Below are 17,995 nucleotides of genomic sequence, written 5' to 3'. Positions count from 1 at the left end.
CAAGAGATAGGAGAGTGTCCCAAAAAAACAAGCCAGCCAGATAGGGAGCGATGAGTGAGAGGACACGCCGCCCAATCAGAGTCACACCAACCCTGAAGAGAAAGATCACTGTCAGAACGAAGAAGAATACCCTGACCAGGAGTACCCTTCAAATACCGAACCACGCGCAAGGCAGCCTCCCAATGTTCCTGGCGAGGTTCCTGCATGAACTGAGAAAGCACATGAACTGAATAGGCTAGATCAGGACGAGTCACTGCCAAATAAATCAAACGGCCGACAAGACGGCGATATGCCGCAGCATCCGAGAGCAAAGAACCACGAGCCTGCGCGAGATGATGATTTTGTTCAATAGGCGTACCAGAAGGCTTAGAACCCAATAAGCCAGCCTCAGAAATAATATCCAAAGTGTACTTGCGCTGACAAAGAAAAATACCAGAGGAACTACGAGCCACCTCAATACCAAGAAAGTACTTCAAAACCCCCAAATCCTTCATTTTAAAACAATCGCTCAAATATGCCTTGAAAGTAGAGAGTGCAGCGGAATCATTACCAGAGATAATAAGATCGTCAACATATACGAGCACATTGAGCTGAACAGAATGATGAGTATAGGTGAAGAGAGAGTAGTCTGAGTAGGACTGAAGAAAACCGAAATCCTTCAAGGCAGTAACGAGCTTAGCAAACCAACAACGAGGTGCCTGTTTGAGACCATAAAGAGATTTGCGGAGACGACAAACAAGATTCGGATTCGAAGAGGCAAAACCAGGAGGAAGTTTCATGTAAACCTCCTCATCCAAGTCACCATGAAGAAAGGCGTTGTGAACATCCATCTGATGAAGTTCCTAATTTTTGGAGGCAGCAATAGCAAGAAAGGTACGCACGGTGGTCATTTTGGCAACAGGTGCAAATGTCTCTGTGTAATCAATACCAGCCTCCTGATGATTCCCTAAAACAACCAGACGAGACTTAAGGCGCTCAACATCACCATTAGACAAATACTTGGTACGGTAAACCCACTGACAGCCCAACGCCCGTTTCCCGGGAGGCAATTCCTCCAAGGACCAAGTACCATTATCCTCCAAGGCCTGAATCTCTGCCTGCATAGACTGTTTCCATTCCTCACTCCGCAAAGCTTCTTTATAAGACCTCGGTTCAGTAGTAGATACAAGAGCTGCAACAAACTTCAAATAATTTGCAGAAAAATTTGAACAATTTATATAGTGAGCTAAAGGATAAGGAGTACCTGAGGAAGATGACGAAACAGGAGTAGAGGAAGATGGACAATCCGATACAACAGCATTAGTGACAAAATCCTTTAAGAGGATCGAAGGTAATTTGGGCCGAAGGCCACGACCCAAAGCAGGGGAGTCCGAGTGATCGACAAGAGAAGAAGAGGGATCAAGGGAAGAAGTGGGCCGCGCATCAGCAAGAGGAGAGGAGCTGGGCGGATCCTCTGGGCCAGGAGTAGAGAGACGGGGCCCAGAAGACATAGGTGACGCGGACCGAGAGAGAGGAGAGGAGGTAGGAGAATGCGGTTGGGCCGGAGAAGAGGGACGGGGCCCAGGAGAGTTCGGTAGAGAAATGGGAGAAGTGGGCTGAGAGATTGATGGGGCCGCAGGCAATATTATGGAATTTGGTGGAGTGGATTGGACAAGGGAGGGCTCATTTGGCAAATTGGTGGAGATTGGAGAATTTTGTGGTGGAGGAATAGTGTTTGGCAAATTATTTTGTGGTGGAGGAACAGTGTTTGGCAAAGTTGTGGAGAGTGAAGGAGCAGAATCAAGAGATAGGGGATAGTCATCATCAAAATCCGGGTGAATAGGACCGGCACATGGAACCAAAGTGGAGGGATCAATATTGACATCATCAGGGGATTGAAAAGGGTACACATCCTCAAAAAATTTAACATCACGGGAAACAAAAAACTCCTTAGTGTCAAGATCAAACAATCGCCAACCTTTCTTACCAAACGGGTAACCCACAAACACACATTTTCGACTCCTACTGGCAAACTTGTCCCCCTTAGTTTTATGATTATGAGCAAAACAAAGACAACCAAAAGTGCGAATGGCATCATAAGCAGGAGAAAAGCCAAACAAAACATCAAAGGGAGATTTATTGTGGAGAAGAGCAGAGGGAGTACGATTTATTAAGTGAGCAACAGCAAGAATACTTTCCCCCCAAAAGTAAATAGGGAGATGAGCCTGAAAACGTAAAGCACGACCAACATTAAGAATATGTTGGTGTTTTCGTTCAACCCGACCATTTTGTTGTGGAGTAGCAGTACAGGAGGTTTGGCAAAAGATGCCAGATGAAGAAAAAAAATCAAGCAAACAATTGAATTCAGTGCCATTGTCACTTTGAACAACTTTAATGGTTTGAGAAAATTGTCGATCAACCATAGCAACAAAGTTCATAAACATAGGAAAAACCTCAGTCTTATCTGTCATCAAGTAAACCCAAACAGCCCTAGAAAAATCATCAACAATAGTCAAAAATGGCCCCACAGGAAGAAACATGTCTGTAGGGACCCCACAAATCACAATGAACTTTTTCAAATATCCGACTAGCTTTATTGTCACTTAAAGGAAACCTATCTCGAGAATGTTTAGCACGGAAACAAATTTCACATGCTTTATGTAAACTACCCTTATGACCACACAAAGGAGGAAGTAACTTCACCACTTTCTCAGAAGGATGACCCATACGACGATGCCACAACTCAAAGGCAGTAGAGACACTATGAACGGAAATCGAAGGATCAGGAACACCACTGTTGAAGTAGTAAAGTCCATCTTCTCTACGACCCGTTCCAATCAGCTCCCTCATGTGGTCCTGTATAGCACACATAGAAGAGTTAAATTGAACAAAACACTGCAAATCATTAGTCAGTTGTGCAACAGAAAGTAAACTACAACTGAATTGAGGAACAAAGAGAACATTAGTCAAAGTGATAGAAGGAGACAAACGAACTGAACCCTTTTTAGTGGCGACAGCAGTATTACCATTAGGAAGACCAACCGAGCAAGCAGGAATAGAAACCAAATCAAACATAAAAGAACTCTCACCCGTGACATGGTGAGTGGCACCACTGTCAATAATCCAAGAGGAAGAAGAAAACTCACCACTTAACCTGTCATCAGCAACTTTAGTGGAACCAAAAATACCCGCAAGAGCCTTCCATTGGTCAGGAGTGAAAAGAGCACTGGAAGAGGACGAAGTAGAGGCACTAGGGGAGACGACATCCCCGACAACAGCAGTGGCGTGAGCAGCCACGGAACCACGACCGCGACCCGCGGAGGGTTTGGTGGACTTAGAAACTAAACCTTCGGGATACCCAACCAGTTCAAAACACTTAGAAACATCATGACCGGGCTTTTTACAATGAGTACAAACATGAAGAGTCCAACAGCGTGAAACTTCGTGCCCCACCTTATGACAGTGGGTGCACGTAGGGCGATCAGCAGAACCGCGGCCACGGCCCGCTGAACCGGCAGACGGAGACGGACCGCGCACAGCAAACCCCAGCACATCCGGCGGTTTGTCATCAGTGGGTGATTTGGCCGTGCGTACGCGCTCTTCTTGGACCACAAGCTGATACGCACGGTCAAGGGTGGGTAAAGGGTCGTTGATAGTAATTGGGTTCGAATACGGCCATAGTAATCAGAATAGAGACCCATCAAAAAATCATGGAGGCGTTGATTTTCCCGACGGGAAGCATGTAATGAACCGGCCAAACATGGTGAAGCACAGGTGCAAGAAATTAAAGGTTCATGCCACAAAACATTTAATTTGCCATAATAGGTTGAGACACTCATGGTTTTAGTTTGTTCACACTTAGCAATAGCAGATTTTAATTGATGAATTCGTGGTCCGTTAATGGTAGAAAAACGAGTCTTTAAATGACTCCATAATTAATGGGCTTCACGAAACTTAGTTAACGTACCTTTTACTTCAACATCAATCGTGTTGAGAAGCCACGAGACCACCATAGCATTCACAGTAACCCAATCGGCTTCGGTGAACGGAGAAATTGGACCGGTGAGACTACCGTCGACGAAACAAAACTTCCGTCGTGCCTCGAGGGCGAGCTGGACGTCGGACGACCAGTCGTCATAATTGTCAGAGCGGAGACGAGTCGGCGTGATGAAGTCACCTGGACGATCACCAGTACCGAGAAAAAAAGGGTTTGAGATGTCGAGACGGGGAACAGAAGATTCCGGCGGCTTGTTATTGTCGCCGGCCATGAGAAAAAAAATTGGGAGAAAAAAAAAATTATGGCTCCGATACCATGTAAAGAAGTGATTAGGGTTTAATGACTTGCCTTTATATTCATCTCAAATGTGTATATATAGTACAGAAAAGATGTGAAACTAATGAAACTACTGTAACAAGAATAACAAGAAACCCTATACATAAGGAAACTAATATTTACACAATATTATACACAATATTTCCTTAACAAGATCCCACTAGGCGACCAGTTAAACAATTTCCCCTTCATAAGAAAGGCAACACGACGACGATGGTCGTACTTACGTGGTTGCCAGCTTTTATTTGCAATAATTCACACCAACACAGCTATAAGCCTAACTTTATATTGCAACTCCTCCATAATGCAACTTGGACTACACAAGTTCAAAGGAAATTATCATGCACTGACCAATGACTTATGATCATGTTCCTTGAATATGCACGTTCCAACTTTTTGAAATCTGGTGCATGAATGATGGAGGTCTTTTGTCCACAAAATCACAATATAGAAGAATAATTAATTCATCGTTTTCAATAAACCCTAATATATAAATGCTACGTGTTGAATTTTCAATGACTCTATATGATTCATGTAGTCATTTTTTTAAATTTGTTATATTTTTTTTCATGAACCTAGACTAGCGCCTGAGCATACTATTAGGCTTTAGGCATCAACATAATCCTAACACATACTTCCTCCGTTTCTAAATAAGTGTAACATAGAGAAGTGACACATAGACCAAGGCATCTAGAGAGAGAAAGTTGGGGACCGCACTTAAAAGAAATATTAGGCAACTTAATAAAACACTAATCTAATTAACCAACAACTTTCTGCCCCACCATCTTCCACCTGCCACATGTCACCCACCATTACGTCACCACGACCACCGCCACCACCATCGGAAAACCTCTCCCCAAAACCTGCCCACCGGAAATCACCCTCCCTACCTGCCCATAGGAAAACCACCCTCCCCCAAACCTTCCCACCGGCCATCGACAACAACACCTCCACCACCGGTCACCACCACCACTACAGAAAAATTCAAAAACAACCACCACCACCAGAAAAACCGCCTTCCCCCAAATATGGCCATCGAAAACCACATAAGATTTCTCCACCATTTCCACCGACATCCATAGTTTCTCCCTACCACCACCATCGTACCAACACATCATGTCACAACTCACAAACCCCACCACCGTTCAAAAATCGAAATCATAACCTTTCACCACCGTCGGCATCTTAATTCTACCTCTTCCCATCACCACCATCACATTAACACACCAACCCTACCATCGTCCAGGAATCTGGTGTGTGGTGGTGTCGAAATCCTAGGTCTAAAACTAGTAGAGATGAAGAAAGGAGTGATGGAGGAGGTGAGAGAAGGTGAGGAGGAGGAGTTAGAGGAAACGAAGGAGGAGGTGAAAGAAGGGCCTAGTGGTGTTCGGACGCATCTGGTGGTGTGGTGGTGCCAAGGTGGTATTGGGTCGCATTAGGTGGGTTGGTGGTGTCGAGGTAGTAGTGGTGGCGTTGGGTTGCATCTGGTGTTGAGTTGGTGGTGGTGTCGGGTTAGTAGTGACAGTGGTGGTCTCAAAGAGGAGAGAGAGGGGTAGGTTGAGTTGAGGAGAGAGAGAGAGAGATGGGTGGTGGCTGAGAGAAAGGGTGGGTTTGGGTTGAGGGGAGGAGAGAGGGGTGGGTTAATGTTGTTTTGGTTGGTAGAGAGGTGGGTTAATTAAGTTGTTAGGAAAAATAAGTAATGACAATTCTGTAAATAAAAGGGGAAAAACTTTTCATTTTGAGCTATGTTGCACTTATTATGACATTTCCTTAAATGAGAAATGTTGCACCTATTTAGAAACGGAGAAAGTTTAAAGTTTTGGCACCTTGAGAATGGAAAGAGTGTAAAAAGTTTTCACCACAAAATACCCTTAATAGAGAGTCGAACTCGTGACCTATAAGCCACAAGTTCGAATTCTTATTATTATCAACCAAGACCGTCTTGTTATACTACGTCTAGAGTAACTTACTGGTAAAGCCAAAAAAAGTAGCTTTCTTAATTTGAATTTTTCAGATTAATTAATTCTATCTAGAATTCCAAGCTTGATTGGGTCAGATTAGATTAGGTGAATAGGTGATGAATTGAATCCATTTTTTTCAAAAAAATAATTTTATTTCGAATTGAATAAAATTTTGGTAAAATCCAACGACCAGATATGATATAAGATACCTATTGATAACATTTTGAAGTGATGAAGTCCTTAACTTTGTCATCACCTTGTGACGGAGAATCAGAGATTAAACACCTTCCTTCTTAGCATGTTAAAATGTGTTGTAATTTTAAAACTGGAAATAAGTTGAAAAAAAAGAACACACATAAAATCGTCACTATTTATAGGTTAAATGTGAGTAATAAAGTTTACCAAAGCAAATACTTCCTATAATTTGACAAAGACGTTTGTTTCCTTAGACCTTTTGGGTGCAATTCTTGGATTGAATTAGTATGATGATTTGATAGGACGCAAAGCACATTAGTTGGAGAAGGTATGATTTTGTTTAACACAAAGCTCCTTAAGTGGTCGTCAGTCGTTGACTTGTTAAAGCCAGCACATATAAAGGATCGGAGAATCATTATGTTGGAATAAAATTTCAAATAATTTACTCCATACATGGCAAGTATGAGACGTCAAGAATCATTGATATTGACATAAACTCTAACTAAGTAGCTAAAGGATTAGCCTTTTGTGCACGCGATGCGTGCGAGGATACATCCAAATGAATCATGATGGGTTAGTTTGGGTTATTTTTATTTTGAGCAATAAAACTTGTGCACTTTCTGTCTGGTTTAATTTAGGAAGACTTTTTTAAAAAAAATCTTGCTTGTTAACCAGGAACATTTGGTCCATATACTTATTTGCCACATAAATCGGTGAAGAGTAATTTTTCTCCTTTTCTAAATGTTCACACTTTGACTTTCAATTATATTTGAAATGAAATTTTAAAATTTTCATACACAATCTGTTTTTGCATGAAATGGTCATTTTAATTTTTCTCCTTTTCAAAATTTTAACACTTTGAGTTTCAATTATATTTGAAATGAAATTTTAAGTTTTTCATAACAATCTGATTTCGTATGAAATGAGCATTTTAAATTTTTCTCCTTTTCTAAATTTTAACACTTTGAGTTCAATTATATGTGAAATGAAATTTTAAAATTTTCATACAAAATCGGATTTCGTATGAAATGGTTTTCGCAAATTAATGTAATTTTTTTTTTCTGAAAATGGATTTTTGCGAAAGTTGTTCGCAAAAAGGTTTGATATTGTTTTGTACTTTTTCAAAAATTTATTTCTGAACATGGATATTTTGCAAAAGTTTTGGGCAAAAATTTATATTGGAAGTTTTTTAAAAAAGAACTAAATGCGTCATAAATGAATCAAATTTCATACACATCTTGTTTTCTGATTTTATATGAAAATGAATCAAATTTAAGTTTAATTATATAAAAGCCCTCTTCAACTAATTGTTAGTATCTCCATTTTTTCAACTACATAGCAGTCGACTAATGTGAAATAGCTTTGAAGATTAAAAGAATTATGTACCTGTTTGAAAGTTCACAAATCGCCGATGGACGAATGTGTGATATCACTGTCAAAATCTTATGTTTTTCTCAGATTTGTGTTTATAAGTAATTTTTGTGAGTATGTAATTGTGAATGGTTATTGAGAACAATGATTTGTAAGTGAATTTTGTGAATGTTTTTGTATGTATTGACGTCCTAGTATATTAGTTTTGCTTGTAAGTAAATTTTTAGTTTTTGTAAAGTTTCCTGATCATTTGAATGATTTGCGTGATTTTTATAACGTGATTTTCTCAATTCCATGAGTGATTTGTAAAGTTTTCTCATATAAGTGATTTCTGAGTGATTGTTGAAAATTAATTTCCGATGGCTTTGTTTGACCCCCATGTTGGTATTGTGATTCCTTTTGTAATTTAGAAAGGGAAGGAGGGCATAATAGTCAGTTCAAAAGAGGACAACGTTGCTCCCCCCTTCCCTTATATAATAGAGATATAGAAAATGCCCTACTAAGCATGCTCTATCATTGGAAAAAATATAAGTTTTAATAAAGTTAGTGTTTAGAAATGACTAATATAGGTACGTAATATGTCGATGCAATAAAGAGAATTTTTAACAAGTTGAAGGAAGTAAAGAAAATCTCAACTTGTCAAAGCTGAGAATTGCTTTCAATTATAATATATTCAATCTAAGAATAATGTACGCATTGCTTGACAAGTTGACATTAATAACATTCTTTAAAATGGTATTGTTTTAGGAATTCATGACCAAATCATGAGTTGATCGATGTGCTACTACTGTTTTATTGCTTAATCTTTTCATTTTTAGTTTGAATAGTTGCATATATCATTTTTCATCAGTGTTTAAGTTAAATGAAAAAAAAAGTTTCATAATTAATAAGCAACATAAGTGATCAATTTTGTTTTTACTCTGTATACTATTAGAAATAAACTTGAAAATAACATCTATATATAAATATCCTGCGTGCCTGTTTTTTTAGAAAAATTTAATTCAGCATATTATTGAATTTGATATACACGTAACTTAATTTGTGGCCTCTAAAACACATGTTTATTTATTAAAATCTCCAGTTACACATTCGTTAAAATTATATTAAAAGTTATGTTCGCAAAATATACATTATAACAAATCTGAAAAAAGGCACAATATATATTTTTCCTACATTAATGAGATGATATGGTCAAAGTCTATAATTTTTTACCACAAAATAGAAAATGGAGCAATAAATTGATGATGATGGAGTATCTTCTAAAATACAATAATTTCAACCCTCTTAAATTGAACTAAAATAAGATAGGACAAACTTTGCAATCAAAGCAACCCAACCAGCTCATAATTTAACATGAATTAGATTCCGTTTATTCTAATTTATTTTCACTCATTTTAAAAAAAAAAAACAAGTTTATATAAGTTCTAATTAATTTAGATAAATTTTAATAAGTTTTAATCATTTCATATAACTTTTTAAAAAATTTCCTGCTAGAAAAAAAAACTTTTTTAAAAATTTAATACTGGACAAACAAAAATTCTACAAGTTTCAATTAACTAATATGATTCAAGATAGAAGTTACGATATCTAATAAGTTAAGATATATTCTAATAATATCTAACAACTTCAATTAAGTTAAGTGCTAAAAATATATAATAACTTCAAATAAGCTTAATTACACAAAAATAGATAAGTCAAAATAAGATGAATATTGATTCCATGTTAATCTAATGCCAAAACCATAGGGGGTGGCATAAAAAAACAAAAATTGTCAGGCATAATAAACTGTATACTAGTACTATATCATTATCAGAAATGACGACCCAAGGACAAAGGAATCTCCACCCTTTTCGTTCCACCCTTACTTTACTCATTCTCACTGAAATTATAAATAGATACACCTATTAAACTAAGGCATTTGCATCTACTTTTGCCCAAGTTTATGTATAGTAGAAAGAAAAGGTGTGCAAAAATACTCCAACCTCAATCAACATGACAAAAATAGCATTAGGAACAAGCCGAGAGGCAACACAACCAGAATGCATCAAAGCCCTTGTTGTTGAATTCATTTGTACCTTCCTCTTTGTTTTCGCCGGCGTCGGATCAGCCATGGCCGCCGGTATGGTGTTCTTACTTCTTATGCTGCTTGTTTTTCTTTTCCCTTATAACATTTATTGATTTGTTGGCTTTGTGTATTATATTTGACCAATAAATCAAGAAAAAATGATTAGACATACTATTTATGTAACTTTTTAATGGTTACATTATTATTATTATATTACATGTGAGAGATTAGCCATCTCAATGGTTAGATTTGTGATCTCCAACTGCAAAATTCAAAAGATTAACATTTTATCATTTCATTAATGAGTCGGCTAGTGAACATTTTATTAATGATCAAAGATGTGTATTAGAGTTTGTACAAGATTAATTGTAGCTACTAAGTAGAGGAAGTGTCATTTTGAGACATTGATTCGAAGTAACCCTTCTTTGCTTAAATAAACTATTGGAGAGACTATAAGAACTTCACAAGTAAATTTATGAAAATATCAATTACTAGTCAATGAAGTGATCAACTTATTTGCACAAGTTTATTGTGAATAATCTATCTTGTACTCACCTTTATAAATCTTACAGATAAAGCGGGAGCAACTACTCTAGTAGGGTTATTGTTTGTGGGGACGACACATGCATTTGTTGTAGCAGTGATGATTGCCGCAGGATTTAACATCTCCGGTGGACACTTGAACCCTGCTGTCACCCTTGGCCTGGCAATGGGTGGTCATATCACACTTATTAGATCTTTACTTTATTGGATTATCCAATGTTTTGCTTCCGCTCTTGCTTGTCTCTCTCTTAACTATGTCACCGGTGGACTGGTAATTTTTTCTTCAATATTCTTTATGTTACCGCATTATTACTATATCATATGCAAATTGATTATAAATCTATAACATGATGTGGATCTCGGTGCACAATAATTTATTGTGAATCGGTGCATTCAATTTTTCTTTGTTTAATTGATGAGAACGTATTGTGTCGGCCTCGTCCGACCATAATCTTGGTCGGACGACTTGCAAGTGGTTCCAATTTTTTTTTTAGGTAGTATTCATTTTTTTTCAGGTGGTTCCAATTTTTTTTTAGGTGGTGCATTTTTTTTGTTTAATTGATTCCCTGATAATATCATACTAGAATTAGAGTTGTTGTGTCGCACCCACCTAAAAGGCTACAAAAGGTGGTACCTATTCGAAATTGAATCATGATAAATTTGGAGGTGTTGTGTCGCCATGTTATGATCACAAATCTCGAAAATGAGATCTAGTTGATTCGGTTCTAAAATACAATTCAGGCTCCAAGTTTAGCATAATTAGCCTTACTAGTGTGTACTTAAAATGCTCAATAAGAAGGTTTAGTCGTTGTTTATAAATGGAGGAGATTGATAATAATATGAGTTTCTCACTTCGATCAAGTTGGGATATAAAAGTATACTTCTATATACTTATTTAAAGAGTAAGCGAGTCCTTCCTAAATAAGTAAAATTTTTCATGAAAATTTGTACTTCTCCTACCTAATGAAATAACACTTCATTGACAATGAAAATTTTGAGGAAAATGTACTTGCTGCATTCAACCAAAAATCTTGCACGACTATACAAATATGTATGAACTTGAAATCTAGGCATAAACTTTTTTACAAAACAAAATTGATTTTTTCCTCAATCATTCTTACTTGCTTCAAGCCTTCAACATCAAGTTTATTGTACATTTGGGTAAACCTAAAATTAAGGACACTCAACAAAAAATTTCGATGTCTAACATAAGATCACTAAATTCTAGTGTAGTTTAAGAGGCTAATTCCTTTAATCTAATCTCCGAGTTATATCAATATATATTCCCTTATAGTTTAAAGTCTAAAGTTGTTTTAGCTGCAATTTTTATCCAATTATTCTATAGATCATAGATATATTATTATTTTACTTCTGTTTCAAATTACTCGCTACACTTTGACTTTCACGTTTGCCGATGTACTATTTTGACTATTAATATCTTTAATTATGTATTAGAGTAAAGTATAAAAAATTTGATTTTCTGAAAATATATATTAAGCCGAACCTAACAACATATTACATTATAACATTTGATTTTATCTAATAATAAATAATGCATGGTCAAATCTCATTAATGAATAGTATAATTTTCAAAGTATAGCAAATAATTCGAAACGGAGGGATGTATAATAAGATTAGGAATCTCCTAAAAATTCAAATAAGTAGAGTATTGATTAACTTTTGATGTTATTGGTAACACATGCAGACAACTCCTATACACTGTCTTCCAAAAGGGGTGGACCCACTACAAGGATTGGTAATGGAGGTAATTTTGACATTCTCTCTCCTATTCACAATTTACACCACCATTGTGGACCCGAAGAAGGGCCCACTTCAAACCCAAGGCATCTTCTTGACTGGGCTTGTGGTTGGGGCTAATATATTTGCTGGTGGGCTTTTCTCTGGAGCATCAATGAACCCGGCTAGGTCTTTTGGACCTGCTCTTATTAGCTGGAACTGGGCCGATCACTGGATTTACTGGGTTGGCCCACTCATCGGTGGTGGCCTTGGTGGGCTCATTTGTGACAACTTCTTCATGTTCAAATCTCATGTTCCTCTTTCAAGAGATGAGGATTTTTAATGTCATAATTATGCTAATAAAATGTTATTATTTGCACTTAACTAAGCTTTTGTACGTGCAAATTGTTTGATGTAATGTTTGCCATTTAGTTGAGGTTTAGATCGAATGTTGCACTCTAAAAGGTACCGCTGCATGACATTGTGCGTCTTATACTCTTATGTTACCCACTGAAATATTTATATATGTTTATGGTTAAACTAAATGTTATTTCAATAAAACACTACATGAGGAGGGGTGAATTTCACGTGTAGAAATAAACATATTGTTTGCGGAATTATAAAACTAAAACAACAAAAGGAGCTAAAGTAACACAAGAGATTTTTACGAGGAAAACCTTCTTGGACCTAACAAGAAGAAACAACCTTGACCACTACAGATTTTAAACTCAACTTTTTTACTAATTAGGCCAAACAACTTTGTTACAACCTAAATTTACTCACGGGCCACAACTTAAGTCCCTAAACTCAAGTTCGTGAATAACTAGCCTTTAACATCTGTTCATTTCAACTTTACTCGAAGTTATCTCAGTTTAACGTGATTCACTCAAAACTTCTCTTATATAGGACTTTGTTCAAAATTCACTCACTCCAAAACAAAATTACAATGATCAATAAACTTTGCGGAATAGAGTAAGAAGACAAAGAACAAATGTCCTATAAGAGAATGAAGGTACTGACACTTTAATTAGTTAAAGTCACTTACTCAGTCAGACACAAATTAGAGCTTAATTAGATTTAAGTTATGTATTTATAGCAGTCATTAAAATAAACATGGGATTAAAACATGTGTTTGTGAGTTAAAACATTTTTCACATGATGTTCCTTAACTTAAGGAACATGTTCCATGAACACTACAAACTCCACGATCAATTGGAATGTGTGTAACAAATTGATACTGCTTTCTAAATTCTAGCATTTACTTGTGCAACAATCTCTTAAATTCGGTATCCAATTAAAAACTATTTTAATTAATAAAATCAGAATTTTTTGTCAAATAATATCTTAAAAAAGATTTTCTTTTTACCAAAAAAGGATTTTATTTTTTAAATAAAGATAAAAGATTTTCCTTTAAAATCATATTTTAACCATATAAAATTATTTTTCTAAAATTTAGCCTTTATAATCTCAACATTAATTAACCATACATTGCACCCTATTTCACACGCCTAGGTACTTTGACTCCTCTGAGTTCCTTTAAACTTAGATTAATAGTACCAGAATAAGGAACAAACATATATTCTGTTTTTAACTTAGCCATTCTTCTTTATTATAACTTACTCGTTCCTTACATAGGAACTAAAAGATAAAAGCTTGGTTTTGATTCTTTTGCTCCAATGCATCTCCAGTATCAGTTCCTTGACCATCTTCACTTAGTCTTCAAAATCCAACTTGATTTCTTCCTTAGACTTAGTATTCTCTTTGCTCAATGCAATGATACATTGCAAATTTCATTCACTTTACAATTTGTTAGATTATTATAACTTAGTTTGCATCTTTAATTGTTTCTTTGTCATTATTAAAACCAAGGTTCAACACTAAAATTTCTCACATATATAGACGATCTGACCATGTAATTGATAAAGACCAAACTAATTACATTCTATGTACAAAGTTTAGTCAATATAGAATTATACCTTGTGTGTTCTGATAGAGCATGGTTCTAGTAGACCATATGCCAACCCAAGTCCGTTTAAGAAAATGAAATATATAATGGCCTTATTTCGTGAAAAAAGAGGTCAGATTGGACATAAACTAGAGATTTCGACTAAAATTGGATAATAGAATTGTACTATACTAATCAAATCCTCCATTATTAGGTTTTACTTTTAGTAAAAAGAGAATAGAATAAGATTTTTGGACTCAAACTTCTAATTTTGAAAAAGCTAGTAGGAGAAGCTTTTTGTTGAAAGAGGAATTGAGAATATTAAGCTAAAATGAGAATTAAGATAAAATAAATTATTTCTTAACTATTTACCAAATACTCTTATACAATTAGTTAGTCATATGCTCATATCTGCTGATATAATTATCTAGTCAAATCCACTTATACAATAAGTTAACCAAGTAACAACTATTCTAAAATTATCAAACATAGTCTTCAAACCTGTTATCTGCTGGTCAACCCACATATAGGTACTTCAATATGTCAAACTGGTTTCATAGTTAATCTAAGAAGATTAATTTTATAATCATCTTAAATACCATATGCAAGCCAATCAACACCACATTCACTATTATAATTACAATGGACACTTATCATCATTATTGAGAATTTTGTATTTAACCATTGTATCGGACGGATCCAGGATTTTAGGTTTTGGGATCCCTCATCAATGCATCAACTATACTTGCTAATTAGGAGTAGGTAACACGTCTAATACACCTCAAATAATTTTATTGCAACAATGAAGAATGATGAGAAAATTTAAATTTGACGTCAGCAAATTTAACATTAATATTGATTCACTAATATATTAAAAGATATTGTATTATATACTTATTAGGAATAAAATTGAAGCTGAATAATAACTATATTCGGACATTATTTTTTAAAAAAGTTAAAAGTAATTATGCTATAATGATAAGTAGTGACAATAATTGAATCTTTTAAAAAACCACAAGAATGGAAGCAACAAGAAATAGAAAAATGAAAGAACAATTTTTTTTAAATGAACACAGAATTGGGGGAATAAAGGAAGTAAGGAAAAAAAGAGAAAGGAAAAAAATGGAACAAAGCTTTCAGGCTTTCAGCCACGGCCTCGAACCTGCGACGTCATGTCCACTATGAAGATTTTCAAGCACATACAAAACCACTTAACCAAGGTGTTCATCATTAAATATCCTTGTAAGAATCTAGTTTTATCTTAAAACAACGTACATGTAAAGGCCCAAAACATAAATTTTTATTTTACGGTTTTTTCATCAAATATTCATGACAAAGAAATTTATTCACCAAATACCCCCACTTTTTGCAAAATTCACCAAATATCATTGACCTTTTAAAAAATTTACCAGATACCCTTATTGTTAATGAACGTTAATGTTCTGTTAGGTTATTTACAAGTTTACCCTCAAGTTGTGGCGCCATTATGATTGTGTTGGTGAGATAACTTGACATAAAACTTCTTCCATAAAAAACCACGCCCTTTCAACTCCCCCTTCTTGCTCAATTGTTCATGCGTCTTGAAGCATCAAATGGTCCCTGAAAATCTGCTGCAACCTTAGCTTGAAGATTTGTTAACAAAAAGCTGCGAAATTTGAAGACAAAGAGGACTGCACAACATCTTGAAGTGGGTGTTCTTCAAAGGACCCAAAAAACACGATTTTGAAATTTCAACTACAAATATTACAACTACAAACATGAGCACTTCAACTTTTATTGTTGCATTTACTAGTTTTTGTTGTTGCTTCAGTTTCTTCTTCAAGTGTTTCAGCTACTCTTCCTTCATCATCTTGTTCTTCTCTGAACTTCCTCCCTCATCTCTGCATAGTGGAGAATCATGTTGGTTACTCAGATCATGCTCCACATTCCCTTTGCACCATCTGGAATTGTTGCATGTATCACTCTTGTAATACAATCGCTGAGGATTTGTTGTTGTTTCAGAGCTTCGTATTGCAATTTTCTTCTACAAGTACAATAGGAGTTAGGTACTCTTATGTATAAAGATTGTGTAGATGAACAGTTTGAGTAACTCGTGGCAAACCTCCTTAGAATTGCAATAACAAAAGGGTGAGGAAAGGGTATCAGATCCATGTATTTATAAAGGCAGATGCAACATAAAACTAACGGCTAGTTTTTTAAACTGGAAAAATAATCGTTACACGTAATTAAAAAATAAGGGTATCTGGTGCATTACTATTTTACTTAGGGGTATATGGTGAATATATATTTATTACTAACAGATCACTAACGTCCGTTAGCCAAATGGGCATTTTGGGTAATTTTTTGAAATGTCAGGGGTATCTGGTGAATTTTGTTAGTGGTCAAGGGTGTCTGGTGAATTTTGTAAAAAGTGGGGGTATTTGGTGGATAAATTTTTTTTGTCAGGGATATTTGGTGAATAAATTTTTTTATTAGGGGTATTTGGTGAAATAGCCGTTTATTTTATTTTATTGTTGGGGGACCTGGCCACTCAAGACCCTTATTGGACCCGCCTCTAAATGTATCCTTTATGGCTCAAACAATTATGTACTACCTCCGTCACATAGTATAGTTCTTGTTTCTCGATCATTTTTCATGTAAATTAAGTAAAGCCAAACATATACAGATTGTTTGGCAATCGACTGTTGGTTGTTGGCTTTTGGTTGGTTTAGTTGGCTTGTTTGGCTGGAAGCATTGACTGTATGTATTGGCTTTTTAAGTTGGCTGTTTAAGCCTGCTGTTTGCAAAAATGTTTGGCAAAATTAGTTGTGGCTGTTGGCTATTTATTAGAGAGTTTGTGGGCAAATAAGCCAAAAGTTAATCCAAAAAGCTGCTCCAGGCAGTTTTTTCATTTTGGCTTAGAAGCCAACTTTTCAGCCAATAACCAAACACTCTTTTTAGCTGTTTGATCAAATTGAAAAGCAAAAAGCTAATGAAAAAACTATTTACCAAACATGGCCATAATGATTTGTAGTAATGTAAAGTACTTGTATTGAAAAGTTTATGATATTTTTCCTTTTTTTTTTTCTCTAAGGCTCTGTTCTCAGTTCAATTTAGTTCAGACAAATTTAGTTCACTTCAGTTAGTTTCCTCTCATAGTTTTCATTCATTTCAGTTCAATTCATTTGATCAATTCAGTTCAGTTTAGACAAATTCAGTTCTATCATTTATTCCAAAAGAATAGAACCTACCAAAGAAAACAACATTCACTAGAACATTTGGTAAATTGTGTAGATTATTTAAGCCAATAAAATATACTTAATTGAACAAAAATTACCAATAAGATCACTACAAAGTAATTAGCTAAAAGTAGAAATAATTGGAATAGAATTTATTTTTGGAACACCGTAAAAGAAAAACAAAAACTGTATTGTTTTTTAGTGTTTGTACCCGGTTCACCCTTCGGGCTACATCCGGATCGAGGCCAAGTTCGGGGTGGTTAGGTTCCATTCCTTTCCCAAGGGTGTTGCGGGGATTCGAACACGGGTCCGTCCTACCAAAGCCAGTCCCATCACCACTGAGCCAACACTTACTTGATACAAAAACTGTATTGTGAGATGGAGTCATGGAGAAGTATTAAATAATCAAGCAACTTTAAATACCTTTTCAACTTAATTTACTTTTCCAAAATTTCCCTATATTTTTAGAAATTGTGGGACAGTGGGAGAAATATATTGTAAGGAGAGATGGTTTTCAACTCTAAAGAACTGAAAACCCCAGACATGAAATTTGATATCATGACTAATGACATCAAATTTTTACCACTAAATCAAACCTCTATTTGGTTTCTCTTTTGACACAAAGTATCAAAATTTAAAACTTGCAGT

The 17,995-nt window shown here is 35.6% G+C and overlaps 1 protein-coding gene across 1 annotated transcript; it reads left to right on the top strand.

Moving 5' to 3' along the window:
• Positions 1-9,703: 9,703 nt before the first annotated feature.
• On the top strand, positions 9,704-12,568 carry LOC104885290 (aquaporin TIP4-1). The gene is made up of 3 exons (XM_010669986.4): positions 9,704-9,958; positions 10,477-10,718; positions 12,153-12,568. Exons 1-3 carry the CDS (start codon positions 9,832-9,834, stop codon positions 12,525-12,527), a joined length of 744 nt encoding a protein of 247 aa, XP_010668288.1. The 5' UTR covers positions 9,704-9,831; the 3' UTR covers positions 12,528-12,568.
• Positions 12,569-17,995: the final 5,427 nt, after the last annotated feature.

This window comes from Beta vulgaris, chromosome 2 (assembly GCF_026745355.1).
Source record: "Beta vulgaris subsp. vulgaris cultivar EL10 chromosome 2, EL10.2, whole genome shotgun sequence".
NCBI classification, from domain to species: domain Eukaryota; kingdom Viridiplantae; phylum Streptophyta; class Magnoliopsida; order Caryophyllales; family Amaranthaceae; genus Beta; species Beta vulgaris.
This window is presented reverse-complemented; position numbering and strand designations above follow the sequence as displayed.

Excerpts from the sequence above, each read along its gene's own strand:
- LOC104885290 (XM_010669986.4), top strand. The coding sequence starts at position 9,832 with ATGACAAAAATAGCATTAGGAACAAGCCGAGAGGCAACACAACCAGAA. Across the intron at positions 9,959-10,476 it reads CGGATCAGCCATGGCCGCCG|ATAAAGCGGGAGCAACTACT; the intron begins GTATGGTGTTCT and ends TAAATCTTACAG. Across the intron at positions 10,719-12,152 it reads ACTATGTCACCGGTGGACTG|ACAACTCCTATACACTGTCT; the intron begins GTAATTTTTTCT and ends TAACACATGCAG.